The sequence below is a fragment of the Dipodomys ordii genome, unplaced genomic scaffold (assembly GCF_000151885.1).
Source record: "Dipodomys ordii isolate 6190 unplaced genomic scaffold, Dord_2.0 Scaffold3, whole genome shotgun sequence".
In the NCBI taxonomy this organism is placed as follows: Eukaryota; Metazoa; Chordata; class Mammalia; order Rodentia; family Heteromyidae; genus Dipodomys; species Dipodomys ordii.
The window spans coordinates 10440508-10454235 of NW_012267219.1; the positions used below are offsets into that span (position 1 = coordinate 10440508).

General features: G+C 37.5%; 1 protein-coding gene across 1 annotated transcript in view; it reads left to right on the forward strand.

Annotated features, from left to right (window-relative positions):
• The window catches only part of Mdm2 (MDM2 proto-oncogene, E3 ubiquitin protein ligase), a 24873-nt gene that overhangs the window by 8007 nt on the left and 3138 nt on the right, over window positions 1–13728 (forward strand). The window contains exons 5-10 of the mRNA XM_013022766.1: window positions 3180–3229; window positions 4515–4582; window positions 4698–4794; window positions 9842–10002; window positions 12390–12551; window positions 13303–13380. Coding sequence (XP_012878220.1) covers window positions 3180–3229; window positions 4515–4582; window positions 4698–4794; window positions 9842–10002; window positions 12390–12551; window positions 13303–13380 — 616 coding nt within the window. The remainder of the gene's footprint in view (window positions 1–3179; window positions 3230–4514; window positions 4583–4697; window positions 4795–9841; window positions 10003–12389; window positions 12552–13302; window positions 13381–13728) is intronic.

The following is a 13728-nucleotide window of genomic DNA, read 5'->3' on the forward strand; positions in this document are numbered from 1 at the left end:
TTTTGGGTCCAGTCATGGGGCCTGAACTCTGGGCCTGGGCACTATCCCTCTTCCGGCTTTTTTTTTTTTTTCTTTTTGCTTCTGTGGTGCTGAGGAATCCAACCCAGGGCCTCAGGCATGCAAGGCAAGCGCTCTACCACTGAGCCACCTTCCCAGCCTTGAATTTTTTTTTTGTCAGTTGTGGGGCTTGAACTCTGGGCTTAGGCGCTGTCCTTGCGCTCTTCAGCTCAAGGCGAGTGCTCTACTGCTTGAGCCACAGCATCACTTCCAGTTTTTCTAGTGGTTTATTGGAGATAAAAATCTCACTGAGTTTCTTGCCAGGGCTGGCTTTGAACCACAATCCTCAAATCTCAGCCTCCTAAGTAGCTAGGATTATAGGTGTGAGCCACCAGCCCCGCTTTGTTTTTCTTTTGAGACAGAGTTTTGAAGTCACTCTGTAGCCTGTGCTGCCCTCAAACTCTACATAATCCTGCCTCCCAAGTGATAGGATTACAGGCTTGTACCACTACAACTGGCCTTGATCCTTTGTTTTTGTTTTCTTTTGTTTTTATGGTACGGAGATCAAACCCAGGCTTTGCACATGCTGGGAAAGCACTAAGCTATTGAGCTACAATTCCAGCCCATTTAGAATCTTACAAATTTGTTTTTGACATCTAGCCCAGACATTTACTAGTTCTGTGTATAGGTACATTGACTGGTTACCCTCTTTGTAAAATAGCATAATATAAATACTTTGTGTAGAAGTTACAAGTATCTCACAAAGAAACATTGTGTAAAAAACATGTTTGGCATATGGAAACCTTACACATGTTAGCACTAGTCATTCTATATTATAAATTGTTGACTTCCAAAGTTAGGCTTTTACAATCATGTAGTAAAGGCTTAAATTTGAGCCTCAATTACTTTGGAAATCATTTTTTCCCCTATTATGGTAGCTAATCATCTGAATTTAACCCAGATAACTTAAATTTTAGGATTATTTTGATAACTGAAGACTTTAGTTTTTATTTAACCTTATATTTAGAATTCCTCATTCTACTTAGTGTAGCACACTCAATTCTGTGTTGATCCTTAACGTTTATACCTTAATATATGAGATATATACTTTCTTCTTAAACAGTCAGATTCCACTGATATTTTTTGCCTAATAAATACTAGGACTGGAAGCATAGCTCAATTGTAGAACACTAGCCTAGCATACACAAGGCTCTGGGTTTGGTTTCTAGCATCACACAGGAAAAAAGTACGTACCCACACAAACTATATGGTAAATGAGATGTTTACACCTTCAACTTATAAGCCGAATACATTATTGAGCACTAGAAAAAGACAAAGCTCAACACAAGCAGAAAAAATGTAGTGTAGCTTATAAAAGGTGTTTTTATTTATATTAAGTTTTACTTATATTTTGATGCTAGGGATTGAATTCAAGGCCTCATGAATACTAAACATATGTTCGTTTTACCACTGAGCTACATCCCAGCCTTCATATTGCTTTTAATGTAACATTTAGAAGCATCATTCCATTACTAAATTCTGTGTTTAATATTCATTCATGGTATTTTATACTTGGCTTTAGGATGTGAAATTTAACTTTATTAAGAAATAGCTAGGGCTGGGAATGTGGCTTAGTGGTAGAGTGCTTGCCTAGCATGCCTGAAACCCTGTGCCTCAGTACCACATAAACAGAAAAAGCTGGAAGTGGTGCTGTGGCTCAAGTGGCAGAGTGCTAGCCTTGAACTGAGTATTTGATTGTATAATAATATATGGAGGTACAGTTTCTAATAGGAAAAGAATAATCTTAAGGTTATCCTTGATTGAGAGTCTTCATGGAGTGTAAAAATATTTCTTCCCATTTCTGTCAGCTTTCTCCAATTACATTCTCTCTCTCTCCTTTCCCCCTCCCCCCTTTCCCTCTCACCCTCCTCTTCCTTCACTCTCCCTCTCCCCCCCCCACCACATAGGATTATCATTGATTTGAATCTTAAATTTAGAGATTGAGGAAATTACTAACTTGAAAAAGAATATGAATAGGAATATGATTTGTTTTTTTAAATTGTTGTATTGGAGGCTGAGTGTGGCTTAGCAGTAGAGCTTGTATCTAATGTGCAAGGTCCTGGATTCTATCTCCAGCACTGTAAAGAAAAAAAAAAGAATCCTCGGGTAGAAATAGATGGAGTGGTACTTTTCCTTTAACCCTGAGAATTAGAGAAATGTTACCCTTTTATTTTTTTTTGCCAGTCCTGGGGCTTGAACTCTGTGCCTGGACACTGTCCCTGAGCTTGTTTTGCTCAAGGCTAGCACTCTACCACTTGGGCCACAATGCCACAATGCCACTTCTGGCTTACTCTGTTTATGTGATACTGGGGAATTGAACCAAGGGCATCATGCATGCTAGGCAAGCATTCTATTCCCAGCCCAGAAATGTTATCTTTTGACAGGTAAACATTGAATGTTAGTTGAAAAACAAAAGCAAAAATTCCCACATGAGTAAATATACTGGAATAGATGATTGTCTTCTTATTTGGATATAAGCTCCATGAAGGCAGAGATTTCTCAATCTTTCCCCAGTATCTAGAACAGTGACTGGTATATAGTTACTTCTCAATCTGCATGTATTAAAAAAATTTAATAATAACAAATAAATTTAAAAATGATAAGATCAAGAAAGTAAATCCATTAAATGAGTTTGTATAATAGGTGCATTTGTACACCTGTGCCTGCGTGCGTGTGTGTGTGTGTGTGTGTGTGTGTGTGTGTGTGTGTGTGTGTGTGCGTGTGCGCGTGCGTGCGTGCGCGTGCGCACGTGCTAACCTATCATTTTTAAAGGCAGTTTGCTTCTGAGCATATTGCTAAGAAATTGAGAATAGCTATGAAATCTGCCTTCTCTTTCTTAGAGGTCTTTTGATAAAGTTCAAACAAAGCACAAGTCAAGAAATGGACACTTGAATCTTTGAATTAGAAAAAGTTTTTGAGCCCTGATTAAAGAACTGTACATGAGCATTATGTCTCTAATTATGGTACTTTTTAGGGCCTAGGAACTTATTAATGGTATAATGTAGTGATTGAAACTGTATGTGCAGTGGTTCATACTGAATATACTTTGAAGTCTTGTTGAATCTAGTTTAATACATTTTTATTTAAAAATGTACATTTCTTGATTTTTTTCTTTTTACAAGGAAAATATATACAATGATCTACAGAAACTTGATAGTAGTCAATCAGCAGGGTAAGTTAAATTTTGAACACTATTATAGTATTGTACTGATGAATGAACTCACTTTTCCTTGTTAAAGTTCTGATTTGTAGGCTGTGCATTTTTAGGTATACTTTTATTTACAAACATTGAGTTGGGAAGAGTTGTAATGTGTATTTGAATATTTATGAGACAGCTCAGACACATTATAGCTCTCCTAAAACCCATTCTTAAACTTGCCAAGTGGCTCATGCCTGTAATCCTAGCTACTCAGGAGGCTAAGATCTGTGGGCTTCGGATCAGAGCCAGTCTGTGATACTCATCTCCAATTAACAACCAAAAAGCCAGAAGTGGAGCTGTGCCTCAAGAGCATCAGCCATAAGTGGAAAAGCCAAGTGAGAGTGTAAGACCCTTAGTTCAAGTCCCAGTACTGGAACCCCCCCAAAAAACAAACAAAACAAAAAAAACCCAAAAAACTCCTCTGAGAAATCTGTTTAGTTTTTAGAATAATTTGGCTAGCTTTGGATCCCACTATTCTATATTCAAGTTCTTTCACTCTCCCTCTTCTGCCTCCCCTCTCAACTAAATTTCTAAATAATCTGTGTGTTCAATTTAAGAAGAATCAGTATAATACTTAGCTTTTATATAAGAAATGTTGAACTGTGGTAATGTATCATTTCAAAATGTTAGTGCTCAGGCGTGACTTATGTTTCCAAAGTACTAGTGAAGAGTATCTGACTGTGACTTTGTATATAAATACCCCAAGTCTGGAATTTTGATGTTAAACATCCAGCTGCACACTGTTCCTCTCTAAATAATGACTTTAAGTTCATCCTCATCAAAATTATTTTGTCTCTAGTGTATGGTATCTGAACTTACCCAGGTGGAATGTTGTATATCAGACCCTGAGTCTTAACTCTTTTTCTTTCATTCATTTATGCCATGTATATTTATTGTTGTAACATTTAGTTTTGAACATCATTTGTTTTGAACATCTGGAGTGTCTTTCCTAATCCTACTTCCATATACTCTATTATGAAATCTTTCCTGAGTCTTTGATCCTTAAAACTTCCTCTCTCTTATCACTAACAAATAATTAATGCTATATTTTCTTAGCTAAAATATCATGTAAGGGTTTATTTACTTTTATGTGTTTTCTTTTTAAAATTAAATTCTTTTATTCTTGTCTCCAGTATTTAACATGTGAGTAGCTTTTGGGAAAAGTTTAATGTTTGTTGAAAGGTTAAATTGTATATGGGTGTGTGTTGTACTAGTATCTGTTGAATTACTTTATTAATAAATTTATATTTTCTCTTAGAACCATCAGAATCTGGCACATCTATGAATGAGAATGGATGCCATTTAGGGAGTGAGAATGATCAGAAGGTAATCTGAATATGTTTTAATGTTTCTTGAAAATTGAAAGGATTATATAAAGCAGACCATACCTTCCTGGTGTTAGAAGTTTCATTTGTTGTATTTTATTTTTTTGAATACTTAGGGTCCTGGGCAAGAGCTGCAGGAAGAGAAGCCTTCATCTTCACATTTGATTTCTAGACCATCTACCTCAACTAGAAGGAGAGCAAATAGTGAGACAGGTAGATATGAATTTTTGGCAAATTAAACAGCTGTTTAATATTCTTTCTCTAGTGAAATCAGTACTTTAAGCATAATGGAATTGTGGTTTAGTCAAATGAATTCTATATTTTTTCCTTCAATGCTGCAGACCAAATCCAGGATCTCATGCATACTAGTCTTAAGTGTACTATCTAAACTATCCTAAGACTGGATTGAATGAATTTCATGAATTTCTGATACTTTGTATGGTTTTATTTGGTTTATAAATAATAATAACAGGTGGAGTTCATTTTGTTCAGCTGTAAGTAATAGTTACCTATGTGTTTATAACCAAAATAATAGGAACTCTTAGCTACATTATCTTAGTCATTATAGCAGTTTACCCACTATCCCACAAGGCTAGCACTCTGCCACTTGTGCCACACCTCCATTTCTGGCTTTTCAAGAATTGGAGTTAAGAGTCTGGCCGGGCACTGGTGGCTCACGCCTGTAATCCTAACTACTCAGGAGGCTGAGATCTGAGGATCACGGTTCAAAGCCAGCCCGGGCAGGAGAGACCATGAGACTCCTATCTCCAATAAACCACCAGAAAACCGGAAGTGGTGCTGTAGCTCAAGTGGTAGAGCACTCGCCTTGAGCTGAAGAGCTGAGGGACAGCACCCAGGCCCAGAGTTCAAGCCCCACGGCCGACAAAAAAAAAAATAAAAGAGTCTGTCAGATTTGTCTGCCTGGGCTAGCTTTGAACTGAAATCTGTAGACTAGCCTTCTGAGTAGGTGGGGATTGCAGGTGTGAGCCACTGGTACTTGGCCTTAAATTTCTATTTCACTTTTGGGATAAGATCTTGCTGTGTAGTCCAGACTGATACAGAACTCAGTTTTTCTGCCCTCAGCTTCCCAAGTGACTGGGATTACAAGTATGTACTACTATATCAGGCTTCAAATTTTTATCATTTTTACTAAGTCATAAAACATACTAGTGCATTTTAAACGGAAGGTAAATAGCATCTTAGAAGTTAAAAAGAGGAACCAGATGTAATTGGCTCATACCTCCTAGCTACTCAGGAGCTTGAGACCTAGAAGAAACTCAAAGCCAGCCTGGCAGAAAAGTATATGAGACTATCTCTGGTTTACCAGCAAAGTGTTGGAGGCATGGTTCAAGTTATATAACACCAGCCATAAGCAAGAAAGCTAAGCAAATTCAAGGCTCTTGAGTTCAAGCCTTCCGTTCATACTCAGAGAAAACAGGTGAAACGATTTTTTTTTCCAGCGAAAAGATACCGAATGAAGCCATTGTTTCCTATTTAGTTATAATAACTAAAATTATGAATTCAGTGCAAAAAAAGAGTGGAGATAGTGAAATAGAATATAAAGACTAGAATTTTAAATGTTAACATCTTTATGGCATTAGAATTACTCTAAAATCAGTAGGAGAAATATTAAAAGTTCAAATTGAAATAGGGCAGAAAAGTAGGAACAAATTTTTTTCACAGGGATTATAAATGACAAATATGTGAAGATAGTTTTGGCAATTTTAGCTTTACTGATAATAAAAACCTAAAAGGAGGGAGGGAGGTTGGGGGGGGAAGGGGGTGGGAGGGAGGGGGGAAGGAGAAGGATAGGGATGGGGGGAGGGGGGAGGCTGGGAAGGGATGGGAAGGGTAAACAAAGGAGGAGGCTGCAGTGCTTGGTAAGAAATGTACGTATTATCCTGCCCATGCAATTGTAACCCCTCTGTACAGTATGTTCACAAATAAAATAAAATTAAATTAAAAAAAAAACATCATATTTTAAACCACAAATGTATATGTGTGTGCGTATACATATGCTTAAAAGTCCTTAAGAAAATGAGCTATCCTCAATCAATCCAGAAGTTGCATCTTTGAAATTTTCAAAATATCAAGATGTGTTCTAATTAAAAAAGAGAGAAAGAGGAAGAGAGCAAAGATGTGGACTTAGAGAACAGATAAAAAATACAATTAGAAATAACATTTGGGAATTAATTTTCAACCAGGTTGATTTTTTAAGGTTTGTCGTGAGAGACTATTTTACATAGCTCCATGAAAACTCTTCAATTTAACAAGGCATTGGAGTATTAATGAAATTTATCAAGGGAAAGAAATGAGAAGCATGAGAATCAGAAGTGAAAAGCTGATAATGCACAAAAGAATCACTGTATACACTATTACAACTTCTCAAATAATTGAGTAAAGGAACATGTATAAAATCTATTCCAAAACACATAATTTCATATATAAAACCAGTTAGAAATCTTAATCAATTATCATTGATTCAGTAGACATAATGCAATTAACAAAATAAAATAATGTAAGAATAATCTTTTAAAAGTTTCTTATCTTTAAGTAGTTGTACAAAGAAATTGCCATTCAATAAAGCAGTTTATGAATAAAAAAAAAAAAAAAACCTAAAAGGATATCCTAGTCTCTCAAATTAACAAAAACCTTATCTTTGCTCATTTGAGTATTGGCACTAATATACTATTATACTATTAGTATATCCATTGATATGAATTGGTTATATCTTTATGAATTATGAAAAGACTTAGATTTCTTACCATTACCCTAGTGTCCAGTTTTGGGAGACTATCCTAAGGACATAATCAGATAAAAGCAAGATTTATATATAGAAATATTAGTTGGGTACTAATGGCTGTACTTCTAGCTACTTAGGAGGCTGAGATCAGAGAATGCCAGTTTAAAGCCAGCAGAGGAGGAAAGTTCTTGAGATTCTTACCTCCAGTGAACCATCAAAAAACCAGAAGCTGTGGCTCAAGTGGTAGAGTAGTACCAGTCTTGAGCAAAAACGCTCAGGGACAGCATTCAGGCTTTGAGTTCAAGCTCCAGGACTGGCACCAAAAAACAAAACAAATAGAATATTTAAGAGAGAACATAGAGCATAATTCAAATGTGGTTTTTTTCTTTTTCTTTTTTGTCAGTCACGGGGCCTGAACTCAGCCTGGGAGCTCTTCCTCAGCTCTTCAGCTCAAGGCTAGCACTCTACCGCTTGAGTTATAGCACCACTTCTGGCTTTTTTTTCTGCTTATGTGGAGCTGAGGAATCGAACCCAGGGCCTCATGCATGCAAGGCAAGCATTCTACCACTGAGCCACCTTCCCAGCCCGTTTTTTGTTTTTTTTATAAGGCTTAAAATATTAAATCATGGCCTTGATTTTGTATACTAGACAAGCACTGTATGCTGGGCTAGCTCCTTAGTCATTAATTTTTTTAAGGAAGTAGATTAATGAGAACTAAATTAATAAAAACTAATGTTTCAGTGGTAGCATTATAAATGACTTGTATTTTTGTCTTTTTCCTCTTTTCTTTTTCTTCCTTCCTCCTGTTCTTTTTTTCTTTACTGCTGGAATTGAACCTAGGGCCTTGGGAATGCTAGCTAAGTGGTCTACCATCCACACTCGCAGCTCCTTTTATAGATTTTTGTAGTGAGGCATATATTACCCTAATATCAGGAAAAAAAAGTCCTAACTGTTGTTACTGTTATTTGTGTGTGTGTACACACGCGTATATGCAAGTGTACATGTGCTAGTACAAACTCAAGGGCCTTGCAGTCTCCCTCAATCTTCAGCTCACAGTTACTGCTCTACCACTTGAGCCACACCTGTAGTCTGGCATTTTTTTTTTTTTTTTGGGTCGGTCATGGGGCTTGAACTCTGGGCCTGAGCGCTGTCCCTCAGCTCTTCAGCTCAAGGCGAGCACTCTACCACTTGAGCTACAGCGCCACTTCCGGTTTTCTGGTGGTTTATTGGAGATAGGAGTCTCACGGTCTCTCCTGCCCGGGCTGGTTTTGAACCGTGATCCTCAGATCTCAGCCTCCTGAGTAGTTAGGATTACAGGCGTGAGCCACCAGTGCCCAGCTTAGTCTGGCATTTTTGCTGATTAATTGGAGGGAGTCTCTTAGACTTCTCTGTCATTTCTGGCTTCAAGGTGAAATCCTCTGATCTGTCTCCTGAGTAGCTAGGATTGTAAGCATGAGTCTGTTACGGGTGTGAGGCTTTTTGTCCAGTCTCTTATATCAGTGTAACCCAGAAAAACAAATCCAAATTGTCTTCTATGTAATTTGAACACTTAAGATAAAAAGGATGAAGTCTTATTTCCCTAATTTTGCTTTTGACAAATTCTAGATTGGTAAATAAAAGCTCTAGATGAATTGATATGACTTGTAGATATTGGGAAGCTGTTTATTTATTGTTGGCACTGGGGTTTGAACTCAGGGCTCAAAGCTACCATTTGAACTAAACTTCCGGCTATTTTGGTGGTTAATTGGAGATAAGAGTTTCATGGATTTTCCTGTCTGGGCTGCCTTTGAACTATAATTCACAGGGCTCAGCCTCCTGAGTAGCTGCTATTACAGGTGTGAGCCACTGGTACCTGGCTGCATAGCTTTTATTTTGTCAGTCATGGGGCTTGAACTCTAGGCCTGGGGTGGTGTCCCTGAGCTCTTCAGCTCAAGGCGAGCACTCTACCACTTGACCCACAGCACCACTTCTGGTTTTCTGGTGGTAAATTGAAGATGAGTCTCATGGAGGGCTGGGAAGGTGGCTCAGTGGTAGAGTGCTTGCCTTGCATGCATGAGGCCCTGGGTTGGATTCCTCAGCACCACATAGCAGAAAAAGCCAGACGTGGCGCTGTGGCTCAAGTGGTAGAGCCCTAGCCTTGAGCTGAAGAGCTGAGGGACAGTGTCCAGGCCGAGAGTTCAGGCCCCATGGCTGAGCCAAAAAGTCTCATGGACTTTTACTGCCCAGGCTGGCTTTGAACCACAATACGCAGATCTCAATCTCCTGAATAGCTAGGATAACAGGCATGAGCCACTGGCACCCAGCCTGGATAGCTTTTAAAAATACAGTGTTCTGCTATAACTCTTAGTTGGACAAACTGAATAAAAAGTGTTGGCTTTTGAAACATTAATAGTAATTTACTATTTTTCTGTTTGTTTTCATTGAAATTTAATTTTATTACAAATATGTACTCAACATATCTCAGCTTCTGAATCATAGAACAGAATTTAATTACCCATTTTTCTCTTAAATATCCAGAAGAAAACTCAGATGAATTTTCTACTGAACAACAAAGAAAGCGCCACAAATCTGATAGTATTTCCCTTTCCTTTGATGAAAACATGGCTATGTGTCCAGTAAGGGAGATGTGTCGTGAAAGAAGCAGTAGCAGTGAATCGACAGAGACTCCCTCAAATCTGGTAAATCTTTCATTTTAAATAAATTAAGGTTTTTAAAAACTGTAAGTCTAGGGGCTGGGAAGGTGGCTCAGTGGTAGGGTGCTTGCCTTGCATACATGAGGCCCTGGGTTTGATTCCTCAACTCCATATAAGTCGAAAGTGGTGTTATGGCTCAAGTGATGGAGTGCTAACCTTGAGCTGAAGAGCTGAGGGACAGTTCCCAGGCTCAGAGTTCAAGCCCCACGACCGACCAGAAAAAAAAAAGCCCCCAAACTGTAAGTCTGGCAATACTAATAAGCCTATAAATAGAATAAGTTCATGTGTATGATGTTAGATTGCTTGACCACAGTGATAAATTTTATTCTGAAATATTACTGCTATATAAATCTTTTCACTTACAACCCCAGGTTAATAATGTTACCCTATATATTAATGAATCTTTGTAGACCATGTACCAGTGCTAAGTTCAGATACACTATAGTATAAAGTCTGAGAATTTGGAGGTCAGTTTTTTTATGTGTGTGTGTGTTTTTTTTAAGTTAAGAGAATAAAATTGGAAATTCGCCTTAACTATGTATCTAAGGATTTGAAGGCAAATTTGCCTTGAATTTTTAGAGTAACAGTATCTTAAGTGCTGGGAAACATAGTTCAGTAGTAAGCACTTGCTTGCCTAACATGTGCAAGATCCTGGGTTCAGTCCTAGCACCACCCAAAAAATCCATAGAAAACAACAAAAGAACTTTTTAACCCAGCCACCAAAAAGTAAATCAACATAGTTTGAGCCTAACATTTGCAATACCTAAGTCTAGACATGACTAGTAGCTCTTTGAAATTTGGGTATAATATTGCATGGATATGAAAGAGTAAGTATCTGCTGATAGTTTATCTGCCAGTAAAACTCCAAAAGATTCCATATGACTATTTTTTTTAGCAAAATGCTTGACAAGTGTGATCTTTTCTCCATCATTAAGCATTTATCTTAAATTTTTATTTTTTATCCAGGTCATAGGGATCAAAGTCAGGGCCTTGTTTGTGCTTGGCTTATACCTGAACTTAATACCTAGTCCTTTAAAATGTTGTAAAAATTGGAACCTTGGTGATATAATGATACTTGTGGTTATTATTCTGAATATTAGTGAAGATTATTTATATTTAGAACACTGAACCCATGTGAGAGAAACGCCATTCTTTTTACATATACTTCTATTTCTGTACATTCTGTACATTTGTTTTCTTTCAAAGCAATGTCGAGTACAGATAGGTTTTCCAGAGTGTATAGCAGAGCAAGTTTCTCATGTGAGCCACCAGATGGTGTGATGAGCTCCTGCTCAGTCTCACGTTCTATATTCAGTAGATGTGTCATATTTTTGCCAGGTTTCATATATGGCATTGCCTGACAGTGGTACGTAGATACGGTTCCTGACTTCATGGGAGATGGTTATGAACAATTAAACAAGTATTTAGTAAGTCCTATGAAAAACAAGATAGGTTCTTGAAAGTGATTATGCGTGATCTGAAGATTGGATCTAGTTAAAACTTAGTGAGTACACAAACTTCAAATGTGGTTTTTCTCTAGAGATGGCTTTTTAAAAACATTGTCATTCTCAAAGTTCATTAAAACAAAGACCAAATTGTGTGTGTGTGTGTGTGTGTGTGTATGTATGTATGTGTGTTTTAATTGGTGCTGGTACTGGGACATGAATTCAGGGCTCTAGGTGGGAGTTCTGCACCTTGAGGCATCCTTCATTTCTAGCCTTTACTAGGAGATAAGAGTCTTATGGACTTTCCTTCCCAGGATTATAGGCATGAGCCACAGGCACGGGGGTTGTGTGTGTCTAAACTAGCATTCTGTCTTTATGAATATATAAGCATGATTAAGACTGGCATTAGTTTAAGTACCTATAATTCCACGAGAACCATGAAATCCAGTTATGCTTGTGTATGAATATATCATCAATAGTAAAGAAAATTCAGTGTTGAAAGGCTCTTTTGTGTGTGTGTGTGTGTGTGTGTGTGTGTGTGTTTTGATAGAGGCTTAGCCAAAGAAAGATGAGTAAGATTTAGAAACTATCAAATTAATTCAAGTTAGTGGTGTAAGTTTGGAAATTGAAGTGTCAGGGTTGGTTTAGGGAACTGTAGGTCTGACTGGATTTTCCATGTACTAACTGTGGGGTGGGGGGCGGGAAGAGGTCTAGTTAGAGATAGGTGAAAATGTTAATGGGGTCACACTGTATATTCCTTCAGTGCAGGGGACTTTTTTTTGTGTAATGGGGTTTTGAGTAGGGAAAAAATAGTAATGTAGTATAACTGAACCATAATCTAGTGCCAGTATATAGGTCTGAGGAGGAAACAGATACAAGATCTTTCACAGGCTGAGAAATAACGTATACTGTTTGCTTTTTTCTTAGGATCTTGGTGATGGTGTCAGTGAACATTCAGGTGATTGGTTGGATCAGGATTCAGTTTCTGATTCGGATCAGTTCAGTGTAGAATTTGAAGTTGAATCTCTTGATTCAGAAGATTATAGCCTTAGTGAAGAAGGACAAGAACTCTCAGATGAAGATGATGAGGTATTTTTCCTTCTAATTAGAATATTACTAAATTTTTCTGTGTTCGTTGGCTTTGATGAGATTGAAGATGTATTCATATTCATTTGAAATCCTTCTCTTGGTTTGTTCACAATAGAATATTTGTTTGTGGACTTGAGACTTTCATAATTACTTATTGTTCAACTGTATCCTTCTATTACTAGTACCAAGGAGTTAGTAGACTTTAATGAGCAATTATAATGGTCAATTCATTTTTAGAAATATTTAATACTAACTTGAAACCGGGTGCTGATGGCTCATGCCTGTAATCCTAGCTACTGAGGAGGCTAAGATCTGAGGATCTCAGCAAGAAAGTCCTTGAGACTGCTATCTTCAATAAACAACCAGAAAACCAGAAGTGGTGCTGTGGCTCAAGCAGTAGAGCCCTTGCCTTGAGCTGATGAGTGCAAGGACAGCGCCCAAGCCCAGAGTTCAAGCCCCACAATGGACAAAGAGATAAAAAAAAAGTAATATTAATTTGCTTATAAAATAATGCATGCGAACAGTTGAAATCAAATAGTATCCCTAAAACCATTTAATAATCCTGTTAACTTTTGCCAAAGTGAGTAAGGATTTCACTGTCTTCCATTTTCCTCCTTTATACTCACTCCATTTTGACCTTTGTTTCAGATTTTTTCATACATAGTAGTACATGCTGTTTATCTATGACATTGTTAAGAAGCCTTTCTGATTGAAGAAAAAAGAGATGAATTAATACTTTTTTTTTTGGTAGGTATATCGAGTTACTGTGTATCAGGCAGGGGAAAGTGATACAGATTCATTTGAAGAAGATCCTGAAATTTCTGTAGCTGTAAGTATATTTGTTCTTTTTTTAAGGGATTAAAAAATACTGAGGTCAAAATTGGAAAAAAAAAAGTGTTTAATCTACTTCTTGAAAAGAGGTGATTTTTATAAAATTAGACTTTTAGTCTTGTACCAACAGCTCATACCTGCTCAGGAGAAGATCTGAGGATTTCAGTTTGAAGCTTAATGCTGAGCAAAAAAATGAAAGACTAGAGGTGTGGCTCAAATGGTAGTGTTAGCCAGTAAAAGCTGAATGTGAGGGCTGGGAAGGTGGCTCAGTGGTAGAGCACTTGCCTTGCATGCATGAGGCCCTGGGTTCGATTCCTCAGCACCACATAAGCAAAAAGAAAAAAGC